Consider the following 24,031-nt stretch of genomic DNA (forward strand, 5'->3'; position numbering starts at 1 on the left):
GAGCGTTGGGGACAGGACACTACCCTGAGGTTCCCCTCGCGATACCACCCTTTCGGAGCTGATTGTACTGCCTAACCGCACTCGAAATTTACGATCACTGAGAAATGAGTGAATGAATCGCAGAAGATAGCCCTGGACGCCTACGACCTGCAGACTATTCAGTATTGAGCTCTGGAGGACGCTATCATAAGCCTTTGATAAGTCTAGGAAAATAGCTTGTGTTGAAAGTCCAAAAGCACTCTGATGTTCAATGTGGCTTATCAAGTCCAGGACGCTATCTTGCGCGCATAAACCTGTGCGGAATCCAGTCATGCATGTTGGTAGTGCCCTTCTATCCTCAAGCCACCAAGACAAACGCTTACTTGCCATCTTCTCCATGAGCTTAGCCAAACACGACGTCAGCGATACAGGACGATACGAGGCCGCGTCTGTCATCTCTTTACTGGCCTTCAGCAGTGGGACTACACAAGCCACCTTCCATGAAGGGGGAACGTCACCAGACTCCCACAGTCGATTGAGATAGGTTAGGAGCATCTTCCGGTGTTCCAGAGGCAGGTTCTGTAACATTTGATTGGTAATGCCGTCAGGACCTGGTGCAGAGCGACGCCGCAGGCTGCGGAGCGCTGTCTGTAGTTCTCGAAGTGTGAACGGGGCGTCCAAAACAGACGGAGACATAGCAGGCAGAGCGCAGGGATGAATGCCTGGTCTGGAATTTACAAATGCATCCGCAAATTCCTCTGCCAAGCACACGAGATGTTTCTGCGTGAGCAATGCAAGCGCCTCGAAAGGTTTACTCGGACGAGAGCCACCGGCAAGACTGCCAACGACACGCCGAATTCTCGTTATCGGTGAGAAAACAGTTAAACTAGCGCAAAAGGATGCCCACTGGGACCTACAGAGCTTGTTCGCATGACGTCTAATGGCAGAGTTGAGCCTGTTGAAAGTTGTCTTCAAGGCTCTGTCGTCCTTCTTCCGCAACAGTTGTCGCTCCGCCCTTCTGCGCGCTGCGCAGAGGTTTCTGAGTTTTAAATCCGGAGTCGGAAAATGATCAGGTAGCTTGAGCGCCGTGGTAGCAGCCATTTTAGCATAAATCATTTTGTCTGTCACATCACCGGAAACACAGGCTAAGTGCTCCCTGTATTTGTCCCAATTAACAACATGGCAAATTTTAGGACCACGCAGATGGAAGTCAGCAGTAAACACAAATATCGGGTAGTGATCACTTCCCATTCGGTCAGCTCTAGTTGACCACTGCACACGGACGTCAGGTGAATGTAAGGTTAGGTCTATAGATGTGGGTGAGGTTGGAGGCCGAAAGAAAGTGGGACTTCCGTCATTGGCCACGCACAGGTCCAAACTGTCGATGACTTTTACAAGTTGGCGTCCGCGAGGATCTGTGTTCCTGTCACCCCAGGCAGGGTGGTGGGCGTTGAAGTCACCGCAGATGATTCTGGGTGCTGGGCAGCGGTCACAAAGTTGCTGGAGGAACAAAGCCATATCGACCTTCTTCCGCGGGGACGCTTATACTGATGCAATGGACAGAGATCGGAAGGCGAGCCGAATCCTCACAGCCACTACCTCAATACTGTCAGTGCAAAGATCGGTGACGTTCAAAGCCACATGAGGAATCTCCCTTCGTATGTAAAGGGCGGCACTTCCTGCGGGAAAAGACTTTATGCTGCAATTCTTGTGGGCGACGTATCCCTGCAAAGACCTCCCGCTTGGCAAGCCAGCCTCCGAGAGGGCCAGTACTGGAACACAGGTCTCTTTCAAGAACAATTTTAGTTCTGCTAATCGACTTATAATCCCAGCGCAGTTCCATTGCTTGATAAACGGCACTTTTCTAGGGTTTTTAGTTGCAACAGGTTGAAGAAAACTAGCCATCTAGGAGTTGAAGTTTTCTGCGAAGGCAGCGATCAAGGTCTCAAAGGAAAGCACCAGCTGTATAAAGTTCTTCAAAGTGCCAGGCTGCATCGCTTGGCTATATGAACGCAGGACATCAAACAAAATGCGTAGAAGATCGGAAAGATTCCGGCTTTTGAGCTCCTTATTTTGCTGCACGCACTGGCGCACCACTTCGACAAAAGACGGGGACTGGGACCCACTCTTGGCCATGGTAGCTGGTGTCTGCATCTCTTTTAAGGCAAGGGGATGTCCTCCTTGTTGTCGAGTCTTGCTGTGATCTGGTCGCTAAAGAACATGGACACTTTTTGCAGAAGCAGATCGAACAGCCAGCTCGCCCTCGGAGGCCGTTGCCGACTTGCTCGGATCAGGTCGTGCAGCGACGTCGCTTGCTACCGCGTCCCGAGCTTCCGACTCGAGCGCAGGGAACTCTTCACTTCCATGTATCGGCTTCTCAGTAGGTTGTGCTTTGGGGCCACTAATGAAGGACTTGCGACGGTGTAAGGCGCTTACACGGAATGTGCAGCCACTGAAACTCGCTGGATGGTCACCTCCACAATTAGCGCAAGCAAAATCTGCCCTGCACTCTTTGTAATCATGAGCACCACCACACCGCTTGCAACGTTGATCTTTGTTGCAAACTCTCGCTACATGTCCAAAGCGTTGGCACCTGAAGGACCGGGGAGGAGTTTCAACGAACTCGTGGACTGCATGTTTGGTGAAACCAAGGTTAATTATATCCAGGGCGCTCGGTGTTGGGAGCAAACGTTAGCACAATAGAGTTTGTAGGCTTCGCTGCCCATTGTTGTTCTCCAGGCTCCACCCGGCGCATTAACCGTCGCACGTGCAGAACTCCTTGCGGTTTCAAGTAGTCAAGAAGGGCACTTTCCGAATACCACACACTGGTACTTCCCCTTATAAAACATGTGTTAGTCATGTAGGAGTGTTGCAACCGGGCTTGAACTCGTATGCCACCGATCTGAGAGCACCGCAGAAGAATGTCCACTTGCTCTTCCGTTGAGATATCTAGATGAAGAGCCCCTTGCGTTGTGAAGCGACTGCGAATCGGAGCAGGTCCTAGTAGTACTTTAATATCATCGAACAGCCTGATAGGGTTCCACTCTCTGAAGTCAACACCTTTCTCTTTTGGCTGAACTATCACTGGATAGGATGCCGACTGTCCGGTGCTTCCGATGACTCACCACTTTGAAGCCATCGTTGTCCATTTCCGCCATGTCAGCCACATCCTCGTCAGAGGCGACGATAGTTGAGTCGTCCCCACTGAGCGATGATGACGCACTGCACTGCTGGACGTCCCTGATGACTGGCATATCCCCGCCATGTGATGCCATGGCCGCCTCCGCCCCACTGGGCTCCTTCGGATGGCGCTGTCCCTTTAAGGATACCGGCGCCGGAGCTGCTGTACCCTTCCCGTAGGGACAGTACCGCCTTAAAGACGCGGCCGTCTTCCAAGGGTGGAAATAACCTAGTTAATAACTAGAAAATAAGGCAAAATTACTGAGCTGAGGTGACAACAGATCGAGCAGCGTTGTCTTCCTCTTCCGCCTCCCCGTTTTTAATGCTGTCCGATGAGCCTGTTGCCATTTCCACCCACATCGGGCAGCCGCCGCGGCTCAGTGGTTATGGCGCTTGGCTGCTGACCCGAAAGACGTGGGTTCGATCCCGGCCGCGTTGGTCGAATTTCGATGGAGGTGAAATTCTAGAGGCCCGGTGTACCGCGCAATGTCGGTGCACATTAAAGAACCCAGGTGGTGGAAATTTTGCGGAGCCCTTCACTACAGCGTCCCTCATAGCCTGAGTCGCTTTCGGACGTTTAACCCCCATAAACGAAACCATTTCCACCAACATCGAGTGATGTCATGGTGCACTTGCTTTAATTATTGTGACGTCGCTAAACTCAGGTGTTGTTCACTTCAGCGCTGGCGCTGACTGAGACCAAAGGCTTTGTGTACAAAATGGCTTGTAATTAATTATTCACACTATGCACTGGTGTTTTGCGCTTATTTTCATGATTGCTAGGCCCGTAGGCCTCTTTGAAGGCAAATAAACTGACACCGAAAAACTTTGTGCCTGGAACCCTTTAAAGCATATGCCATGTAGTTAGCATCTTACATTGTGGTGGGAAAATTTGTGCATGCATGACCTCAATGCCAGCTCTGAGAAGTTGTCATACAGGGTGCTGCGCCACTAATCTCCACTTCCTGGCCATTCTGTGCTGGGTGTCGACCACTTCCACCTGCTTATTCTTGCCTCTCCTTCTTTACATTAAACGCTGTCCATGCACTGACACCAAGCATTTTGCTGGCAAATGCACATGTTCCATTCACAGTATGTCCCAAGTCTCTATCTTGCTGTAGATGTAGCAATTAAAAATTTTTTCTCATTGAATTACGAGAAAAAAAAACTCCACTTGTTTGCTTCTTAGTCAAGTGCCTTAGGTGTACAGCAGACGTGTTGAACAAGGAAGAATGTCACACCATGCTGGGAACTATGATGAAAGATAAACAGCATTTTACATAGCACATACTTTGACACAGACGCATGAAAACTATAGGCAATGCTCATGGCATTGGCTTTGCCGCCTGTTGGCCAGGCCACGAAGCGTGAGCAGGTCGTGTCTGCTGCTCTCCCTGTCCATTTCAGCGCGCTTTTGCGATGCGCTTGTGCTTTGATATTACATTGTGTGGAGTATTGATTAGTCACGAATATATTTTCATGTAAGTCTTCAGTGACGTAAAGGGTCGTACTTCTGCGCAGCTGGCTGCTCGAAAACTTTACAAAAAATTTTCCAGGAACGCGTCCTTAGGTCCCCTGCGTGCCTTCGCTCGTCAGCGGTTTTTTCAGCAGCGCAGGGGACAAAGGACGTGACAAGTGCACAGACACGGCGCTGAACTTACAACTGGTTTATTGAGGTGATTTTCACTACTTAAGTACAGTGGCAACCAATCTCAAATGAAAAGACAGATACACAAAACAGATTGACGAAAATGACAATTCCTGAGCACAGGTCTACAGTGGCACAAGACCAGCTGCGCACGTTTTTCTTTTCTCATCAAGGAAACGTAGTTCTTTATCAGACAGAGCGATTGAGGCAACGCTTCCGCATTCATCTTTGAATTTATGGATTTCATGAGCTTCAATGATTTCACGAGTGATTTTGCCTCTACAGAGAATGGCCCTTCCTGAGAGCACACAGCGGCACATCTTCAGCTCATGGCGCACTTGAATGGCGGTGGTGGTCTCAGACGGCAGACAAGACTACCGAATTCTTATGGCAGTGCGGGCTGCCGCAGCATCGAGCCATCACTAAGAAGACGCATCAGGAAAGCTTCAGTGCGCTCCACACCTATGGTGAAGTGTCCTTGCCGGAACAAGTACAAGACGTCCTTAGACGAGGACCATAGTTCGCCGTCGAACCCAGGCGATCGGCACCGGAACTTCTTGCGATGGTGAGACAAGTTTCCAGCCTAGCAGCGGCTCCTGAAGTGGACCGATGTGTTTCAGATGGAGTGGACATTTTGGCAAAGTGTAAACCTACCGGGTGTAGAATTCCAATCAAATTCACCGTTTCGTTTTTAAAGAACAATTCGCTGACCCTATTACACGCTGATAAAGAGGGAGGTTTTGCTGTGATGCCAAAAGCGCTCTACTTATCGAAGGCAGAAAATGCTATCTGTTCAACTTTCCGGCAGAGAAGCAATGTCGCTCTAAGTAAAGTGAAAGCCCGAGCACGGAAAATGTGTGCACAAATGAATTTGGAATCCCTAGCCAAGTGTATAGAGAAAAGCAAGGGGTCCTGCTTAAAGATATTCTTCACAGCCAAAACTCACAAGCTGGACTGCCCACTTTGAGCAATAGTCACCGAGGGTGGCACATGGCAAAAGTCTGTCGCGTTAATTTTTGCAAGACAAGCTGAACCTCTTAACCATTGACGACCCTTTTCAGGTGAAGAGTTCTAACCAAGTAATCGCTTTCTTGCAACAAAACCCAGGGAAAGGCTTTTCGGCCTGCTCTATCGATATGAAAGATTTATATTATTCCCGTCCGCAAAAGAAACTGATGGCAAGTGTTAAAGAATGCATTGATTCCTTTGGTGTGGTAGCTTTCCAGAATTCTGCAGGCATCAGCAATAGCAACTTCTTGGAACTCCTTACTTTTTACCTTAACTCCACATTTTCCACCTGGAATGAATCTGTTTACCTCCAGAGCAATGGCGTCTGCATTGGTTCATGCATAGCTCCGATACTGAGCGACATTTATCTCGCGCACCATGACAGGCTCCTTGATAGTCAACTAGACGAAAGCGTGGCTCGTGTTTTTAGGTTTGTAGATGAATTTTTAGTTTTGATGACATGTGCAGTTACTGACGCAGAGGCCTCGGTCTCGAAAGTTTTATCAATTTTTCACACCTGTCTTGACCCTCTTGTTTTGACGCATGAAACGCCTTGTGAAGGAAAGTTACGTTTTTTAGATCTTGCCATGTTCCTCAAAAATAGCCATGTGTGCTGGCGTTACGAGCCACGATGCCAGAAGCCCCTCACGCCTTTCGCTTCTGCACATTCTAAGCTTGTAAAAAGCGGCATCGCAAAGTTGTGTTTTAAGAAATGTCCTAGAAAAATCATGCCATCATGCGATGCAAGACAGCTATCAAAATCAGGTGGTACGCATACAAGCAGCAGGATACCTTTCCGACCGTCTGATTGCAATATCAGAGAGCCTGCTAAGAGAAATCATTAATTCAGGCCGCAGAGATTCCACTGAAAGGCCCAAGGAAGAAAAAAGAAAGTATGTGGTTATTCCTTATCTACACCGCATTTCACATAATCTGAAAAGGGTGGGAGCGCGTTCCGATGTAAACGTTGTTTTTTCCGCGCCCGATAAGCTCTCCACACTCTGCCATATTGTAAACAGCATTAATGAAAGGATGGTTGGCTGCGATAAGAAACACCAAAAAGGTTTTGTACCATGCAGCAGCAATGTTGTGTACAGGTTTCCGCTTACATGTGGCAAGCACTACACGGGGCAAACTGGTCGTTGCCTCAACGACCGGCTGCGGGAACACAACAACAACAACGTGAGCGGCACCGCTTCCCGTCACCTTGGCATTCATTGCAGAGACTGCACAGAGGAAAGAAAAAAGAACAAAAAACCGCCATGTTATCCTGTTTTCACTCAGTGTCGAGTGCTGTCAGACAATAGAACAAAAATCACTCGTGAAATCATTGAAGCTCATGAAATCCATAAATTCAAAGATGAATGCGTAAGCGTTGCCTCAATAGCTCTGCCTGATAAAGAACTACGTTTCCTTGATGAGAATAGAAAAACGTGCGCAGCTGGTCTTGTGCCACTGTAGACCTATGCTCAGGAATTATCATTTTCGTCAATCTGTTTCGTGTATCTGTCTTGTCATTTGAAATTGGTTGTCACTGTACTTAAGTAGTGAAAACCACCTCAATAAACCAGTTGTAAGTTCAGCGCCGTGTCTGTGCACTTGTCACGTCCTTTGTCCCCTGCAATGCTGAAAAAACCATGTCACACCAACTTGCCCAAGCATCTACAGTATCAGCGTCAGCGGTAGATCGTGGCTGCTCGACGAGAAAAATAAAAATTTGCGTCGTATTGAATTTGTGGGCTAGAGTGTTAAATGCTTTTCTTGTATTTCTGTCTCCTCCCACATTCAGTTATCATTTCGATGCGTACTTTCTTCGTCATGGCTAGGAAGGAGCAAAACAGGCGCGCTGTTTGCAAATGTGACAGGTCGCCCACCTTTCGTTGTAAGTGCGCTTTTAATGTCAAAAGAATCGATGCAAGAAGCAGAGCCGGAGGACCCGGAGCCAAGTTGTGAGTGGCTCACTGCTTCTGTATGCTTCTAACAATGAGTTAGCTGTATCGAAAAGCCCGAGATGGCTGAAAAGAATGCACCACACAAGTAAGTTGTTTTTATCAAAGGCAGTGCCCGTATTGCAGCTTGCCGTTGCTGTCTTGTGTCTGTATGGATGTCGTCATACTCATGTCGGACATTTATAAGAATTGACGTTCCACTCCAACCTGCGTATAAGCACAAAGACTGATGCATGTGCTTGTATTAAAGGAATGCAGCTGCAGGTGTCCTTTGCCTGCTGACAGCGTGAAGGTTCAGGAGCCTCAGTTGTTTATTTGTTCTCAGCGAAGACAAAACAGCATGCCTAAAGAATTATTAAGCGAATAGTTAAAGCAAGTATTGCATTGTTTAGTGCGACAGGAAAGCAGTCCATAGAAAAAGCAGTTAGATGAAAATTTGGAAGCACCCACCACATGGCTTAGTGGCTTTGGCATTCGGCTGCTGATCTCAGGGTCGCCGGTTCGATCCCGTTCCTGCTGCAGTGGCAGTATTTCGACGGTGGCAAAACATAAAAACAATGGTGCGCTGTGCGACGTGAATGCACGTTGAAGAACCCCATGTGGTATAAATTAATCCGGAGCCGTCCACTGTGGTGTTCTTCATAGCCCATGTGTTGCTTCAGGATGTTAAATCTGGCATACCACTTCCAAAGTTTGGAAGCCTGATACCTTGGTGATGTAAAGTCTTAATTTGCAGTGTAAGAAATGCTAGCGCTGGTTTACTATTGTGATGCATTCCAGAGCCGATGTGGTACATAATTATGTGTTGTGAGACACGTATGTGTTAATGAATATGAGGGCCGCTGGCAGAGTTTGCTCTGAATTTTTCTTCATTATTCATGGCGTGGTGTGCACAATTCCTCCACTTTTCTGCTGTCACCGTTGGTGTCTTGTTTCTAAACAGAGCTTCAACCAAAGGAAGCCATAAATCTTTATGCTCATTCTTGGTATCATTATTAAATTGTACCCAGAGAAACTCCATAGGTTAAAGCTAAGGTGGGAGCCAGAGCTTGACGTTGCCAGCCCTCGCCACAGCGACACCTACATGTTATTTGACAACGCACAGTTTGGGCAGCTTCATGATTTATGGGAGCCACATTGTTGGCATCATAGCGTTCCATTAGTGTTCTCTCTGTCAGCTACTGCTGAACTGCTTCTTTGTGTAAAACTGTTGTCGGCATTGCTTCGTCCAGATGTGAATGACACAACTGCTTGTGTTTCGCTAGTATGTTTCTTTTGGCTGCTTCTGGAGCACATGAGTGAAAACATCTCAAAATGATTGCCACCCGTATCTTCATAGCAGTCTTCACCCTATTTGTTTTTCTGCAGGAAACATACAGGGAGCCGTTGATGGGCCTTTCTCACTGCTCATGTGCATCACAATGATGCGGTGGCCCTTCCCTGGCAGCCTGCTCCAGGCCATGGTTGTCCTGATCTTGGCACAAGCAGCACACGCTCACTGTTCTGTCCTTCCACCAACACTGCGCTTGCTGCCGTTGCACATATCTCATCCAGGTAAATAATCTGGGAACCTACCATCTTGTACCTTAGGTAGCTTTCCTGCCTTGCGAAAGTGTCTTCTCTTTCAGTGGGCAGTTAGTGTAATTTTATTGCGCGTTTTCTTCTGTCAAACGATGCGTTAGGCATTAGAATACATGAGTTACCGGATGATATTTTCCTACAACCGCTAAATAATTTGATTGAATTTCTTCTCTCGTGCTGTTTCGGTTTCATTGACTGAACGACGACTGTGACGTCAAGTTGATGTTTTGTTCGCGTGATTTACTAGAAAAACTGTAATATAATCGCTGATATGTAGATTTAATTCACTATGACATTTAATCCAGCATCTTCCAAGACATGGAATGACGAGCCTGTTAGTGATTATATTAAAGTTTTTCCAGTTCATCACGTGGCCAAAACATCAACTTGACGTCACAGTCGTCCTTCGGTCGATGAAACCGAAACACCGTGAAGAAAAAATTCAATTATAAATTATTTAGCGTTCGTACACAAATACCACAGGGTGCTTCATACATACGAATGTCTAAGATATCGTTTGAAAGAAAAAAACACGCAAGAAAAAATTTTGTGTCTATAGTCCTTTAAAGGGGTGCAGACACAAAATTTTAAACACATTGAACGGCATGAGAGTGAGAGAGAGAAAGACTTTAGTGTGCAGAGGAATTCGGGCCTCCCAGGACCCCTGGGTCCACGCACGACCACACCGCACTCAAACGTTCATGGCTAAAAGGTCCATGACGCTGCCCGCACAGGTGGCGACGATCTTCTGTCGTGCCTGATCTGTGGAGCGTAGTGAGGTCTCCCAGTCCTCCCATGTTGGGAGTGGCTCCGGCATGCCGGGTGGAGGGGAAGCCGGACAGACCCCGAGGATATCAGTCAGGTTTGCCTTTTGTGCGTTGTACAGAGGGCAGGAAGGTGGGATGGGTCGGTAGTGTGGAGAGGAGAGAGGGGGTAGTTACGGTACGATTTCTTTCATGGGCGTAAGAAGTTGCCATCTCGCAAGTGTCTGGCACATTCTTTGAGTGGAACATAAATAATTGCTGTTTTTAATCCTGAGTTGAGTTGAGTTGAGTGGTTGTAAACTACTGGTGGGATTAGCCTTGCAGTTGCTGCCGGCAATTGCTCCACCGTAGCGACACTTAAATAGAAATCACAGAAACACTGTCCGCAAAAACCTAAATGGACACTCCTGAGGTCACCATGTGGAGGCCAAATCCGTGTCCTGCAGGTAAAGTAGAAGAAGGCGAAAAGCATCCCTTCTACTCGACTGGCTCCCGCGCGGTAAAACAATGTCCTGAAGAGAACTGTGAGGAACTCCTGCCTTCCTGAGGGATCCGAATAACACAGCCCGTTCCGCGTTGTACAAAGTACCGCACAAGAGGTAATGTTCTATGTCACCACACACACCACACGTTGAACGCAATGGTGACAACGCTAGGCCAGTGTTATACATCCACGCCGGCGTACGAGCAGAATCCGTGCGAACGCGGTGCAGCAAAGTGGCTTGGTACCTTTTGAGACCCTTGGTCACACATGGCTGATGAGGAGAGCTCCACAAAGAACGGAATTGGCACAACACCACATCTCTGAACATTTGCTTGACTTCATGAGGGACTCCATGTACTGGAATCCCGGAGAGAGCTGTATGGGCGAGGTTGTCTGCTATCTCGTTGCCTAAGACACCTATGTGGGAGGGCACCCATTGAAAACGTATAGAGAAGCCTTTGCTATGTAGATTCTGCACCAGACGTAGGGATCTAAGACTCAAGGCATCAGCGGGGAACCCGTACTCTAACCTTTGAAGGGCAGATTTTGAATCCGTAATTATGACAGTAGGTTGAGGCGTACAACACCGTAGCTTCTTTAGAGCTGCCTCAATGGCAATGCTTTCGGCCATTGTGGAGGACACGTCTTTAGTAAAACGAACAGACCAATCATACTTCAAAGACGGAATATGAAAAGCAGCTGCACTAGATCCTCTGACCTTGTCCACAGAGCCGTCTGTAAAATTTGAAGATGACTGGCATATTCGGTCTCAAGATGTTCCAGTACGAGCGAGCGCATTGCCGCTAAAGGAGAATTCCGCTTAGCGCGAACGTGGGGAATTGTCAAGGAACAATCGAGGCTCGAAAAGGACCAAGGTGGCTTCAATGTCTTAGGTCGATCTCGAAGGTCGAGACCCAGAGAACGAAGAGTATTTAAAGCCAAGTACGCCCGGGACTCAGATCTCTTTCGAAGGGACTGTACAAGCGCTCTCCCGGCAACAGTCTCTCTCAGGCGGCCAATTTGCAGCAAAAGACTTTGTGAAGCGGCTAGCCGAAGAGGTTTCGATTGAGACTCATACAGTACTGCATTGTTTGGAGCAGCACGCGGAACGCCGAGAGCTCTTCTTAGTCCCATTCTGTGCAAAACCTCAAGGCGTTCCAGCTGCGATACCGAGGGGGAAGTTAAAGGGAGCTGGTACATTATGCGACTTGTCACCAGGGCATCGTGAAGCCTGATCATTGAAAGTAGGATGGTTTCCCCATTGCTCACTAGCAACTCTACGAAGCACATTGAGACGCGAAGATAGTGAAGCCACAATCGAGTCCAACAGCTCGTCGCCACTGTAGACGTGAGTCAATAGTGACGCCCAAAAAACGTATGTGGTTAACCTGACGAAGGCAAGACTGATCAAGGTCTATGCTCAGCCGCGCATACCGTCGTCCCCTACCTGGAAACAGGACGAAGCCAGATTTTTCCACCGAGAGAGTCAACCCAACACCTTGAAGGTAACTTTTAACTGAAAGCATGGCCTGTCGCGCTAATAGAGCTAAGCGTTTGTGTTGATATCCGGTTAACCAAAGACAAATGTCGTCTGCATATATCAACATATGGACATGCCTTCAATGTTTTTGTACTTTTGCGGGAAGACCGGCCATGACAACATTAAAGAGCGTTGGGGACAGGACACTACCCTGAGGTACCCCTCGCGATACCGCCCTTTCGGAGCTGATTGTACTGCCTAACCGCACTCGAAATTTACGATCACTGAGAAATGAGTGAATGAATCGCAGAAGATAGCCCTGGACGCCTACGACCTGCAGACTATTCAGTATTGAGCTCTGGAGGACGCTATCATAAGCCTTTGATAAGTCTAGGAAAATAGCTAGTGTTGAAAGTCCAAGGGCACTCTGATGTTCAATGTGGCTTATCAAGTCCAGGACGCTATCTTGCGCGCATAAACCTGTGCGGAATCCAGTCATGCATGTTGGTAGTGCCCTTCTATCCTCAAGCCACCAAGACAAACGCTTACTTGCCATCTTCTCCATGAGCTTAGCCACACACGACGTCAGCGATACAGGACGATACGAGGCCGCGTCTGTCATCTCTTTACTGGCCTTCAGCAGTGGGACTACACAAGCCACCTTCCATGAAGGGGGAACGTCACCAGACTCCCACAGTCTATTGAGATAGGTTAGGAGCATCTTCCGGTGTTCCAGAGGCAGGTTTTGTAACATTTGATTGGTAATGCCGTCAGGACCTGGTGCAGAGCGACGCCGCAGGCTGCGGAGCGCTGTCTGTAGTTCTCGAAGTGTGAACGGGGCGTCCAAAACAGACGGAGACATAGCAGGCAGAGCGCAGGGATGAATGCCTGGTCTGGAATTTACAAATGCATCCGCAAATTCCTCTGCCAAGCACACGAGATGTTTCTGCGTGCGCAATGCAAGCGCCTCGAAAGGTTTACTCGGACGAGAGCCACCAGCAAGACTGCCAACGACACGCCGAATTCTCGTTATCGGTGAGAAAACAGTTAAGCTAGCGCAAAAGGATGCCCACTGGGACCTACAGAGCTTGTTCGCATGACGTCTAATGGCAGAGTTGAGCCTGTTGAAAGTTGTCTTCAAGGCTCTGTCGTCCTTCTTCCGCAACAGTTGTCGCTCCGCCCTTCTGCGCGCTGCGCAGAGGTTTCTGAGTTTTAAATCCGGAGTCGGAAAATGATCAGGTAGCTTGAGCGCCGTGGTAGCAGCCATTTTAGCATAAATCATTTTGTCTGTCACATCACCGGAAACACAGGCTAAGTGCTCCCTGTATTTGTCCCAATTAACAACATGGCAAATTTTAGGACCACGCAGATGGAAGTCGGCAGTAAACACAAATATCGGGTAGTGATCACTTCCCATTCGGTCAGCTCTAGTTGACCACTGCACACGGACGTCAGGTTAATGTAAGGTTAGGTCTATAGATGTGGGTGAGGTTGGAGGCCGAAAGAAAGTGGGACTTCCGTCATTGGCCACGCACAGGTCCAAACTGTCGATGACTTTTACAAGTTGGCGTCCGCGAGGATCTGTGTTCCTGTCACCCCAGGCAGGGTGGTGGGCGTTGAAGTCACCGCAGATGATTCTGGGTGCTGGGCAGCGGTCACAAAGTTGCTGGAGGAACAAAGCCATATCGACCTTCTTCCACGGGGACACGTATACTGATGCAATGGACAGAGATCGGAAGGCGAGCCGAATCCTCACAGCCACTACCTCAATACTGTCAGTGCAAAGATCGGTGACGTTCAAAGCCACATGAGGAATCTCCCTTCGTATGTAAAGGGCGGCACTTCCTGCGGGAAAAGACTTTATGCTGCAATTCTTGTGGGCGACGTATCCCTGCAAAGACCTCCCGCTTGGCAAGCCAGCCTCCGAGAGGGCCAGTACTGGAACACAGGTCTCTTTCAAGAACAATTTTAGTTCTGCTAATCGACTTATAATCCCAGCGCAGTTCCATTGCTTGATAAACGGCACTTTTCTAGGGTTTTTAGTTGCAACAGGTTGAAGAAAACTAGCCATCTAGGAGTTGAAGTTTTCTGCGAAGGCGGCGATCAAGGTCTCAAAGGAAAGCACCAGCTGTATAAAGTTCTTCAAAGTGCCAGGCTGCATCGCTTGGCTATATGAACGCAGGACATCAAACAAAACGCGTAGAAGATCGGAAAGATTCCGGATTTTGAGCTCCTTATTTTGCTGCACGCACTGGCGCACCACTTCGACAAAAGACGGGGACTGGGACCCACTCTTGGCCACGGTAGCTGGTGTCTGCATCTCTTTTAAGGCAAGGGGATGTCCTCCTTGTTGTCGAGTCTTGCTGTGATCTGGTCGCTGAGGAACATGGACACTTTTTGCAGAAGCAGATCGAACAGCCAGCTCGCCCTCGGAGGCCGTTGCCGACTTGCTCGGATTAGGTCGTGCAGCGACGTCGCTTGCTACCGCGTCCCGAGCTTCCGACTCGAGCGCAGGGAACTCCTCACTTCCATGTATCGGCTTCTCAGTAGGTTGTGGTTTGGGGCCACTAATGAAGGACTTGCGACGGTGTAAGGCGCTTACATGGAATGTGCAGCCACTGAAACTCGCTGGATGGTCACCTCCACAATTAGCGCAAGCAAAATCTGCCTTGCACTCTTTGTAATCATGGCCACCACCACACCGCTTTCAACGTTGATCTTTGTTGCAAACTCTCGCTACATGTCCAAAGCGTTGGCACCTGAAGCACCGGGGAGGAGTTTCAACGAACTCGTGGACTGCATGTCTGGTGAAACCAAGGTCAATTAATCCAGGGCACTCGGTGTTGGGAGCAAACGTTACCACAATAGAGTTTGTAGGCTTTGCTGCCCATTGTTGTTCTCCAGGCTCCACCCGGCGCATTAACCGTCGCACGTGCAGAACTCCTTGCGGTTTCAAGTAGTGAAGAAGGGCACTTTCCGAATACCACACTGGTACTTCCCCTTATAACACATGTGTTAGTCATGTAGGAGTGTGGCAACCGGGCTTGAACTCGTATGCCACCGATCTGAGAGCACCGCAGAAGAATGTCCACTTGCTCTTCCGTTGAGATATCTAGATGAAGAGCCCCTTGCGTTGTGAAGCGACTGCGAATCGGAGCAGGTCCTAGTAGTACTTTAATATCATCGAACAGCCTGATAGGGTTCCACTCTCTGAAGTCAACACATTTCTCTTTTGGCTGAACTATCACTGGGATGCCGACTGTCCGGTGCTTCCGATCACTCACCACTTTGAAGCCATCCTTGTCCATTTCCGCCATGTCAGCCACTTCTTCGTCAGAGGCGACGATTGTTGAGTCGTCCCCACTGAGCGATGATGACGCACTGCACTGCTGGACGTCCCTGATGACTGGCATATCCCCGCCATGTGATGCCATTGCCGCCTCCGCCCCACTGGGCTCCTTCGGATGGCGCTGCTGTCCCTTTAAGAATACCGGCGCCGGAGCTGCTGTACCCTTCCTGTAGGGACAGTACCGCCTTAAAGACGCGGCCGTCTTCCAAGGGTGGAAATAACCTAGTTAATAACTAGAAAACAAGGCAAAATTACTGAGCTGAGGTGACAACAGATCGAGCAGCGTCGTCTTCCTCTTCCTCCTCCCCGTTTTTAATGCTGTCCGATGAGCCTGTTGCCATTTCCACCCACATCGGGCAGCCGCCGCGGCTCAGTGGTGATGGCGCTTGGCTGCTGACCCGAAAGACGTGGGTTCGATCCCGGCCGCGTTGGTCGAATTTCGATGGAGGTGAAATTCTAGAGGCCCGTGTAGCGCGCAATATCGGTGCACATTAAAGAACCCCAGGTGGTGGATGTTTTGCGGAGCCCTTCACTACAGCGTCCCTCATAGCCTGAGTCGCTTTCGTACGTTTAACCCCCATAAACGAAACCATTTCCACCAACATCGAGTGATGTCATGGTGCACTTGCTTTAATTATTGTGACGTCGCTAAACTCAGGTGTTGTTCACTTCAGCGCTGGCGCTGACTGAGACCAAAGGCTTTGTGTACAAAATGGCTTGTAATTAATTATTCACACTATGCACTGGTGTTTTGCGCTTATTTTCATGATTGCTAGGCCCGTAGGCCTCTTTGAAGGCAAATAAACTGACACCGAAAAACTTTGTGCCTGGAACCCTTTAAAGCATATGCCATGTAGTTAGCATCTTACATTGTGGTGGGAAAATTTGTGCATGCATGACCTCAATGCCAGCTCTGGGAAGTTGTCATACAGGGTGCTGCGCCACTAATCTCCACTTCCTGGCCATTCTGTGCTGGGTGTCGACCACTTCCACCTGCTTATTCTTGCCTCTCCTTCTTTCCATTAAACGCTGTCCATGCACTGACACCAAGCATTTTGCTGGCAAATGCACATGTTCCATTCACAGTATGTCCCAAGTCTCTATCTTGCTGTAGATGTAGCAATTAAAAATTTTTTCTCATTGAATTACGAGAAAAAAAAACTCCACTTGTTTTCATCTTAGTCAAGTGCCTTAGGTGTACAGCAGACCTGTTGAACAAGGAAGAATGTCACACCATGCTGGGAACTATGATGAAAGATAACAAGCATTTTACATAGCACATACTTTGACACAGACGCATGAAAACTACAGGCAATGCTCATGGCATTGGCTTCGCCGCCTGTTGGCCAGGCCACGAAGCGTGAGCAGGTCGTGTCTGCTGCTCTCCCTGTCCATTTCAGCGCGCTTTTGCGATGCGCTTGTGCTTTGATATTACATTGTGTGGAGTATTGATTAGTCACGAATATATTTTCATGTAAGTCTTCAGTGACGTAAAGGGCCGTACTTCTGCGCAGCTGGCTGCTCGAAAACTTTACAAAAAATTTTCCAGGAACGCGTCCTTAGGTCCCCTGCGTGCCTTCGCTCGTCAGCGGTTTTTTCAGCAGCGCATGGGACAAAGGACGTGACAAGTGCACAGACACGGCGCTGAACTTACAACTGGTTTATTGAGGTGATTTTCACTACTTAAGTACAGTGGCAACCAATCTCAAATGAAAAGACAGATACACAAAACAGATTGACGAAAATGACAATTCCTGAGCACAGGTCTACAGTGGCACAAGACCAGCTGCGCACGTTTTTCTATTCTCATCAAAGAAACGTAGTTCTTTAGCATACAGAGCTATTGAGGCAACGGTTACGCATTCATCTTTGAATTTATGGATTTCATGAGCTTCAATGATTTCACGAGTGATTTTGCCTCTACAGAGAATGGCCCTTCCTGAGAGCACACAGCGGCACATCTTCAGCTCATGGCGCACTTGAATGGCGGCGGTGGTCTCAGACGGCAGACAAGACTACCGAATTCTTATGGCAGTGCGGGCTGCCGCAGCTTCGAGCCATCACTAAGAAGACGCATCAGGAAAGCTTCAGTCCGGTCCACACCTATGGTGAAGTGTCCTTGCCGGAACAAGTACAAGACGTCCTTAGACGAGGACCATAGTTCGCCGTCGAACCCAGGCGATCGGCACCGGAACTTCTTGCGATGGTGAGACAAGTTTCCAGCCTAGCAGCGGCTCCTGAAGTGGACCGATGTGTTTCAGATGGAGTGGACATTTTGGCAAAGTGTAAACCTACCGGGTGTAGAATTCCAATCAAATTCACCGTTTCGTTTTTAAAGAACAATTCGCTGACCCTATTACACGCTGATAAAGAGGGAGGTTTTGCTGTGATGCCAAAAGCGCTCTACTTATCGAAGGCAGAAAATGCTATCTGTTCAACTTTCCGGCAGAGAAGCGATGTCGCTCTAAGTAAAGTGAAAGCCCGAGCACGGACAATGTGTGCACAAATGAATTTGGAATCCCTAGCCAAGTGTATAGAGAAAAGCAAGGGGTCCTGCTTAAAGATATTCTTCACAGCCAAAACTCACAAGCTGGACTGCCCACTTTGAGCAATAGTCACCGAGGATGGCACATGGCAAAAGTCTGTCGCGTTAATTTTTGCAAGACAAGCTGAACCTCTTAACCATTGACGACCCTTTTCAGGTGAAGAGTTCTAACCAAGTAATCGCTTTCTTGCAACAATACCCAAAGAAAGGCTTTTCGGCCTGCTCTGTCGATATAAAAGATTTATATTATTTCCTTCCGCAAATGAAACTGCTGGCAAGTGTTGAAGAATGCATTGATTCCTTTGGTGTGGTAGCTTTCCAGAATTCTGCAGGCATCAGCAATAGCAACTTCTTGTAACTCCTTACTTTTTACCTTAACTCGACATTTTCCACCTGGAATGAATCTGTTTACCCCAGAGCAATGGCGTCTGCATTGGTTCATGCATAGCTCCGATACTGAGCGACATTTATCTCGCGCACCATGACAGGCTCCTTGATAGTCAACTAGACGAAAGCGTGGCTCGTGTTTTTAGGTTTGTAGATGATTTTTTAGTTTTGATGACATGTGCAGTTACTGACGCAGAGGCCTCGGTCTCGAAAGTTTTATCAATTTTTCACACCTGTCTTGACCCTCTTGTTTTGACGCATGAAACGCCTTCTGAAGGAAAGTTACGTTTTTTAGATCTTGCCATGTTCCTCAAGAATAGCCATGTGTGCTGGCGTTACGAGCCACGATGCCAGAAGCCCCTCACGCCTTTCGCTTCTGCACATTCTAAGCTTGTAAAGCGCGGCATCGCAAAGTTGTGTTTTAAGAAATGCCCTAGAAAAATCATGCCATCATGCGATGCAAGGCAGCTATCAAAATCAGGTGGTACGCTTACAAGCAGCAGGATACCCTTCCGACTTTCTGATTGCAATATCAGAGAGCCTGCTAAGAGAAATCATTAATTCAGGCCGCGGAGATTCCACTGAAAGGCCCAAGGAAGAAAAAAGAAAGTATGTGGTTATTCCTTATCTACACCGCATTTCACATAATCTGAAAAGGGTGGGAGCGCGTGCCGAGCTAAACGTTGTTTTTTCCGCGCCCGATAAGCTTATCCAAACTCTGCCATATTGTTTACAGCAGCAATGAAAGGATGGTTGGCTGCGATAAGAAACACCAAAAAGGTTTTGTACCATGTAGCAGCAATGTTGTGTACAGGTTTCCGCTTACATGTGGCAAGCACTACACATGGCAAACTGGTCGTTGCCTCAACGACCGGCTGTGGGAACCCAACAACAACGTGAGTGGCACCGCTTCCCGTCACCTTGGCATTCATTGTAGAGACTGCACAGAGGAAAGAAAAAAGAACAAAAAACCGCCGTGTTATCCTGTTTTCACTCAGTGTCGTGTGCTGTCAGATAATAGAACAAAAATCACTCGTGAAATCATTGAAGCTCATGAAATCCATAAATTCAAAGATGAATGCGTAAGCGTTGCCTCAATAGCTCTGCCTGATAAAGAACTACGTTTCCTTGATGAGAATAGAAAAACGTGCGCAGCTGGTCTTGTGCCACTGTAGACCTGTGCTCAGGAATTGTCATTTTCGTCAATCTGTTTCGTGTATCTGTCTTGTCATTTGAAATTGGTTGTCACTGTACTTAAGTAGTGAAAACCACCTCAATAAACCAGTTGTAAGTTCAGCGCCGTTTCTGTGCACTTGTCACGTCCTTTGTCCCCTGCAATGCTGAAAAAACCATGTCACACCAACTTGCCCAAGCATCTGCAGTATCAGCGTCAGCGGTAGATCGTGGCTGCTCGACGAGAAAAATAAAAATTTGCGTCGTATTGAATTTGTGCGCTAGAGAGTTAAATGCTTTTCTTGTATTTCTATCTTCCCCCACATTCAGTTATCATTTCGATGCGTACTTGCTTCGTCATGGCTAGCAAGGAGCAAAACAGGCGCGCTGTTTGCAAATGTGACAGGTCGCCCACCTTTCGTTGTAAGTGCGCTTTTAAAGTCAAAAGAATCGATGCGAGAAGCAGAGCCGGAGGGCCCGGAGCCAAGTTGTGAGTGGCTCACTGCTTCTGTATGCTTCTAACAATGAGTTAGCTGTATCGAAAAGCAGGAGATGGCTGAAAAGAATGCACCACACAAGTAAGTTGTTTTTATCAAAGGCAGTGCCCGTATTACAGCTTGCCGTTGCTGTCTTGTGTCTGTATGGATGTCGTCATACTCGTGTCGGACATTTTTAAGGATTGACGTTCCACTCCAACCTGCGTATATGCATAAAAACTGATGCATGTGCTTGTATTAAAGGAATGCAGCTGCAGGTGTCCTTTGCCTGCTGACAGCGTGAAGGTTGAGGAGCCTCAGATGTTTATTCGTTCTCAGCGAAGACAAAACAGCATGCCTTAAGAATTATTAAGCGAATAGTTAAAGCAAGTATTGTATTCATTAGTGCGACAGGAAAGGATTTCATAGAAAATGCAGTTAGATGAAAATTTGGAAGCACCCACCACATGGCTTAGTGGCTTTGGCATTCGGCTGCTGATCTCAGGGTCGCCGGTTCGATCCCGTTCCTGCTGCAGTGGCAGTATTTCGACGGTGGCAAAACATAAAAACAATGGTGCGCTGTGCGACGTGAATGCACGTTGAAGAACCCCATGTGGTATAAATTAATCCGGAGCCGTCCACTGCGGTGTTCTTCACAGCCCATGTGTTGCTTGAGGATGTTAAACCTGGCATACCACTTCCACAGTTTGGAAGCCTGATACCTTGGTGATGTAAAGTCTTAATTTCCAGTGCAAGAAATGTTAGCGCTGGTTTACTATTGTGATGCATCCCAGAGCCGATGTGGTACATAATTATGTGTTGTGAGACACGTATGTGTTAATGAATATGAGGGCCGCTGGCAGAGTTTGCTCTGAATTTTTCTTCATTATTCATGGCGTGGTGTGCACAATTCCTCCACTTTTCTGCTGTCACCGTTGGTGTCTTGTTTCTAAACAGAGCTTCAACCAAAGGAAGCCATAAATCTTTATGCTCATTCTTGGTATCATTATTAACTTGTACCCAGAGAAACTCCATAGGTTAAAGCTAAGGTGGGAGCCAGAGCTTGACGTTGCCAGCCCTCGCCACAGCGACACCTACATGTTATTTGACAACGCACAGTTTGGGCAGCTTCATGATTTATAGGAGCCACATTGTTGGCATCATAGCGTTCCATTAGTGTTCTCTCTGTCAGCCACTGCTGAACTGCTTCTTTGTGTAAAACTGTTGTCGGCATTGCTTCGTCCAGGTGTGAATGACACAACTGCTTGTGTTTCGCTAGCATGTTTCTTTTGGCTGCTTCACATGAGTGAAAACATCTCAAAATGATTGCCACCCTTATCTTCATAGCAGTCTTCACCCTATTTGTTTTTTACAGGAAACATACCGGGAGCCGTTGATGGGCCTTTCTCACTGCTGATGTGCATCACAGTGATGCGGTGGCCCTTCCCTGGCAGCCTGCTCCAGGCCATGGTTGTCCTGATCTTGGCACAAGCAGCACACGCTCGCTGTTCTGTCCTTCCACCAACACTGCGCTTGCTCCCGTTGCACATATCTCATCCAGGTAAATAATCTGGGAACCTAACATCTTGTACCTTAGGTAGCTTTCCTGCCTTGCGAAAGTGTCTTCTCTTTCAGTGGGCAGTTAGTGTAATTTTATTGCGCGTTTTCTTCTGTCAAACGATGCGTTAGACATTAGAATACATGAGTTACCGTGTGGTATTTTCCTACAACCGCTAAATATTTTGATTGAATTTCTTCTCTCGTGCTGTTTCGGTTTCATTGACTGAACGACGACTGTGACGTCAAGTTGATGTTTTGTTCGCGTGATCTACTAGAAAAACTGTAATATAATCGCTGATATGTAGATCCAATTCACTACAACATTTAATCCAGCATCTTCCAAAACATGGAATGACAAGCCTGTGAGTGATTATATTAAAGTTTGTCAAGGGATGATTTATTACACACGCTCACAGAGTCCCGCGTGCCGGAGTCCCCCAATAGTCATCCGCAGTTCTCGCATCTAATGCAACGCGCACCGAGCTCACACTTGAGCCCACTTCGACCACACCACTCGGATCACTCCCGCGCTGCCCGCGCACGCCTCACGCACATTCCCGCCATAGCCAGCCACGCATCCCCTCTCCCTCCAGTGTTGTCAGCCGTCCCTGTGTGTCCCCTGATGGCGCCACCCACACTGGCCCTTACATCCTCCCCCCCTTAATTCGTGCATGCAGGCCTCCACGGTGGATGGTATGGCATCAGCTGGTCTGCGTTGGCCACACCCATATACTTTCTTGAGGCAGGGTCTTTGAGTTTAAAGTTGTTCTGACCCACACGGGCAGTGATTAGGTAGGGCCCAGAGCGGCGAGGGGCCAGTTTAGCAGTGAAGCCTGTACTTGCATTACTTAGAGTGTGCTTTTCGCGGAGCACAAGGTCGCCAACTTTGTAGGTGGTTGGTTGACGATGCTTGTTGTAATGCTTGGCCTGTTCGGCCTTCGCTGATTCTTGGTGTTCCCTGGCCATGGCCAATGCATCCTGCAGGTAAAGGTTTAGCTCTGCAGCGAGTGCATGGGTTGCCGATGCTGAAATTTCAGCACTAATCTGCTGCCTATCTGCCCAAGGTGTACGAAGTTCCCGACCATAGAACAAGAATGCGGGCGTAAACCCTGTGACCACACTCTCTGATGTCCGCATTGCGAAGGCCACCTCAGGGAGTCGCTTGTCCCAATTGCAGTGGGAGGAGCAATAGTTGACAATGGTCTGCTTGACTGTAGCATTGTGACGTTCTACAGGCTGTCCAGCAGGTCTGTAGAGGACTGTGTGCCGCTCTTGTATTCGCCAATGTTGCAGCGCTCCCTTCCATATCTTGCTGACGAATGGTTTACCGCTATCACTGGAGATGGAAAGAGGTGCACCGTGCCGGCAGAAAACTTCCACCATCCTTTCAACGATGGCTTTTGAAGTTGGTGCCCGCAGGGGAAAAAGCTCGATAAACTTAGTGAATGTGTCCAGAACTACAAGGATATACTTGTGTTGCCGTGGAGTTCTGGGCAATGGGCCTATCAGATCCACACTGAGGTGGTGCATGGGTGAGGACGCCCAAGTTCTGTCCATAAGTCCCTTTGGCTTCTGGCGACGGGGCTTGAAGACCTGGCACTGCTGACACCCTCGTACATAGCGAGACGTGTCGGAGCGCACCCCCAACCAAGTGAAGCGGCTTTCGATGCTCCTTAAGGTTTTGAAGAAGCCGGCATGTCCACTGAGTGGATGGTCGTGCTCCAGTTTAAGCACCAATTCCCGTAGGCGGAGGGGGAGCCACGGCACCGCTTTGCCTCCGCATGTCCAAAGCAGAACCCCATCAGTTGCTCTTTGGCTCTCCTTGGGCAAGTCGGAGATCATTTTTGCCCTCTTGGGGTCGTCTGGTAGGATCGCCGCCTCAAGGTACTGCAGCAGCTGCTGCAGCAACGGGTCTTTCTGTTGCTCGTGCTTCAGTTTTGCACAGTCGATTAGGGGTGAGGTGTCAACAACTTCAGCCGAGGCAACATCAGCGAAGCGAATGGTGAGCTGTGGTTCCTCGAGTTCTATCGGAAACCATTCTTCTGCCAAGCTTGAAGGCATTGGTTCTGGATGACCAGTTGGAAATCTGCTCAGAGCATCGGCTGGGATGTTAGCTCGGCCTCGGCGATGCCTAACCGTGCACCTCAGCCCTTGCAATCGCAAAACCCAGCGTCGCACCCGACCCGACGTGTGTTCAGTGTTGAGCATCCATGCCAGCGATGCGTGATCACAATGAAGCTCAAAAGACGTAAACTCAATGTATGGCCTGAATTTTTCCACAGCCCACACGACTGCCAAACATTCCCATTCTTGCACTGTGTAGTTTTGCTCTGCTGCGCTTAGGGTTCTGCTAATAAACGAGACTGGCCGAAGCAAGCCATCCACCTCCTGAAGTAGAACCGCCGCAATGCCTGTGCCACTAGCATCCGTCTCAATGACGAATGGTCGGTTCAGATCCGGTAGGGTGA

General features: G+C 48.4%; 1 protein-coding gene across 4 annotated transcripts in view; it reads left to right on the forward strand.

The window, feature by feature from the left end:
* The window catches only part of LOC144115266 (uncharacterized), a 339,847-nt gene that overhangs the window by 52,119 nt on the left and 263,697 nt on the right, over positions 1-24,031 (forward strand). For all 4 annotated transcript variants that reach the window (XM_077649571.1, XM_077649574.1, XM_077649573.1 and 1 more), the window contains 2 exons: positions 9,133-9,318; positions 21,379-21,564. In XM_077649571.1, the coding sequence (XP_077505697.1) occupies positions 9,133-9,318; positions 21,379-21,564 (372 nt within the window). The remainder of the gene's footprint in view (positions 1-9,132; positions 9,319-21,378; positions 21,565-24,031) is intronic.

The sequence above is a fragment of the Amblyomma americanum genome, chromosome 1, assembly GCF_052857255.1.
Source record: "Amblyomma americanum isolate KBUSLIRL-KWMA chromosome 1, ASM5285725v1, whole genome shotgun sequence".
Lineage (NCBI taxonomy): Eukaryota > Metazoa > Arthropoda > Arachnida > Ixodida > Ixodidae > Amblyomma > Amblyomma americanum.